This window comes from Rutilus rutilus (genome assembly GCF_951802725.1).
Source record: "Rutilus rutilus genome assembly, chromosome: 11".
NCBI lineage: Eukaryota > Metazoa > Chordata > Actinopteri > Cypriniformes > Leuciscidae > Rutilus > Rutilus rutilus.
The window spans coordinates 6,326,584-6,329,999 of record NC_140216.1 but is presented as its reverse complement, the minus strand read 5'-3'; the positions used below and the strand labels follow the sequence as shown (position 1 = coordinate 6,329,999).

The 3,416-nt window shown below is 36.4% G+C and overlaps 1 protein-coding gene across 2 annotated transcripts in view; it reads left to right on the top strand.

Annotated features, from left to right (window-relative positions):
• Window positions 1-3,030, top strand: part of phf14 (PHD finger protein 14) — an 81,098-nt gene extending 78,068 nt beyond the window's left edge. For both annotated transcript variants that reach the window (XM_084422607.1, XM_084422606.1), the window contains exon 18: window positions 1,994-3,030. In XM_084422607.1, the coding sequence (XP_084278733.1) occupies window positions 1,994-2,065 (72 nt within the window). In that variant the 3' untranslated portion in view covers window positions 2,066-3,030. The remainder of the gene's footprint in view (window positions 1-1,993) is intronic.
• The last annotated feature ends 386 nt before the right edge of the window (window positions 3,031-3,416 follow it).

Genomic DNA, 3,416 nt, shown 5'->3' with positions numbered 1-3,416 from the left:
CCGGTTTCACCCTGCCCACAGGGATAAACACTAAATCACAAACGGGCCATAGCATGTGGGTCAACGAGTGAGTGTTTGTGTCCATGTGTGTCAATGGGAGTGTGAAAAAGCTCAATCGGGGCACTCCATGAGATTGTTAGCACGAACCGGACCACCCTCCCCTCTTGTATCCCTTTTAAGTGCTGACTGGCCTGATGATAACGTATGGCGCCAGAAGTAATTGGAAAATTGGCAGGCTTGTCAGAGAGATTTGGTGGATGGCACAGGCTGATCCGGCAGCAAGGTTCATGAGGTGTCGTCCCACCATGAGATTTATATCTCCGCACGGCCCGGCAACGGCAAAGTACCCAGAGTTCAGGAAAAAGTAACTCATTTTTCATAAGGCCTGGCTGCATATCAAAAGTCATCCACAGACAGAGACAAGACCCATATGGGAGAGACATTGCTGAATAAAGCAAAGCTGTCTGTCCAGATTAACTGCTGAGACGGCTCCTGAAGCCACGTATTGGGCGTGTATCACAATTCTGATCTTCTAGTCTGAAAATTATGCTGGCATATAGCAGTTTTCTTTTAGATATGAAACATACAAGGTTATTACTATGTAATTACTAGGTTATTACTATGTTGTTACTATATTCATTGAATCTGCTTATATAAATGCATTACTAGTTACAAGAACTGTAGATGCTTTTAATGAGATGTCTGAAAACTATGACCTATAGTAGAATCCCATATATTGTGGCCATACTTTTTTATAATGCTATTACTATGTAATTACTATGTTATTACTATGTTGTTACTATATTCATTGAATCTGCTTATATAAATGCATTACTAGTTACAAGAACTGTATATGCTTTTAATGAGATGTCATATATTGTGGCCATACTTTTTTATAATGCTATTACTATGTAATTACTATGTTGTTACTATATTCATTGGAATTGCTTCTATAAATGTATTAATTGCCGTAAGGAACAATATATGCTTTTAATGAGATGTTTAAAAACTATGACCTATAATAGTTTCCCATATATTGTGGCAATACTTAATTATACGGTTATTAGTAGGTCATTACTATGTAATTACTATATTCATTGGATTTTCTTCTATAACTGTATCAATAGCTCTAAGGAACAATAGATGCTTTTAATGAGATGCGTGCTCTTGATTCTTTCTGTAAGTAAAGCCATGAATCATCATGTGCTTCTCAGCTTCTTTGAGTATAGTGTGTGGTCAGGGCTCTGCCATCACACATGGCTGTGCGTAGATGTGTTTATTAACCTTTGCAGGAGGGGATAATTGCATCTGTCAGACTCACTTAAAAGCTGAGATGGCCGTCATTTCCTGTTTGTCGCCGCCTCTAAATTTGCAGGTTGTGTAAATGACTCTGGCATGACGGTTGCTCTTTGTTCACTGCCGTAGAGGTGCAAAAATTACCATTATTCAGAGTTAAGCATTGCATGTTGAAATACAGTTTAAAACTGGAATTATTACTAGTGAATTTCTAGTAACATACATTCAAATTAGAAAAGAAAATGGACACGGCCTAGCTGTCTTTAAATTCGTCCTGTTTTGTGGTCACACTTTATATTAGGTATCTTTAACTACTATGTACTTACATTAACATTGAGTACACTGAGTCCATCAACACCCCCAAAGCTCGCACAGTCGTTTACATCTTTGTGGGTTCGACATTTTTCTCGGTAACAATAGGCAGTTTTGATTTATGAGCTGTTGAATGTTTGATTCTCACATTAGCTTTCTTGTGTGTAAGCAATGCTTCTATCCGCTTCTTCTGGTTTACTCAGATCATCGTCTATGTTTGTTTTTGGATCCGGAGATATTGTACTATTTCAGAAGATCCGCAACAGCGCCCCTTACTGTACAACAGTGAAAACATGTATGGCCAGAAAATGGCAGGAAAGCGTTGTCATACATGACGGAAAATCTCATCAATGGAGGTTAATAAGATACTTTTTATATTTTTCAGGAGGAAGAACCACAAGAGGTTGACGAAGAGTCTGTGAAAGAGGAAATGGAAGAGCAAGAGATCCCAGACTAAAAAACTTGTTACCTTATCGTTCCCTCGCGTGAAATAATCGTCTTGCCTACACAAGTCAGCACCATCACCTAATTTCCTGCTGAATAGTGGAATGCAAAATAACTTTCACAAATGAAATCAACAGTCGAGAACTGCCACAGCTTCACGAGACTGAAACTTTTCTCCTTTGTTAACCAGGAATTGATCAAATGACCACAATTGCCAGCTTAAAAAATTGTCAACGCTGTGATCTCTCTATATATTTTTTTCAAATATATAGGGTATTGTATAAAGTCAATGTATGTTCAAGTCCACCGTCATGAATGAATTTCAGCGTTCAACCCAGGGAATCTTTGGAGTGCTGGAAGAACAGCAGGATCTAATGCCAATGCAGCCGATCATGATCTTCATATGAGCCCGTTTTTACCTTGAATACTCAATGCCCAATCAAAGCCTGTTTTTTAAAGGTTATTTTTCATACACTAATTAACATTTCCCATGACTCATGGATGTGAATATCATACTGGTGTTGTGTGTCCAGAGTTTCCTCAAGCAATGTTTCTGTTATACAGCTATTGCACAGTATTTGTTCCTGTCCCGTAAACACCTCTTTGTTTGTCAGCCCTTTATATATGCTTTTGTTTTTATTTTATTTCATAGTGTAATAATTAACTTGCATTGACATTGCATTGGAACTGACAGTTAGTGGCTTGTGTTATATAAATAATTCCTTACTTCCTGGTGGTAAGAGCAAAGTCTATTTTATTATTTTTTACAAATATCATTTTTATACCTACAGTATATTCCAGAACATCCTTTATCATTGACAGTGTTATTGTCCATGCTCATGTTTGAGGCAATTCTCAGTCCAAAAAAAAAGAAAAAAGTAATCTGCCTCAACACTTGAATTCCAGACGAGTCTGTATTTGGGTACTTGCAAAAAAAAAAAAAAGAAGTAATAAACATTACTTGTGGTTTTTGAAGTCATTTTTATCATTATTATTTCTGTTATTGTAACAGGACCATAACTCTTTCTATCATACATGTACATATTTATACATATATACATACACACACACATATATACATATATATAGCATTTCTACATCATGGTGGGACTACAAACGTTAATACACACATATATACATATATACATACATACATATATATATGTGTGTGTGTATTAATGTTTGTAGTCCCACCATGATGTAGAAATGCTTCAAATGGCATTATTTCGCAATTTTATTGTGGGATACAGCCGAGAAGACTTCACATGAGACGGTGGCAAGGGGGATACAGACATTTCATGTATTTAAATCTGACTATTTTAAATGCAAGATTAATTTTATGTTAGGTATTAGTTGTTTAACTA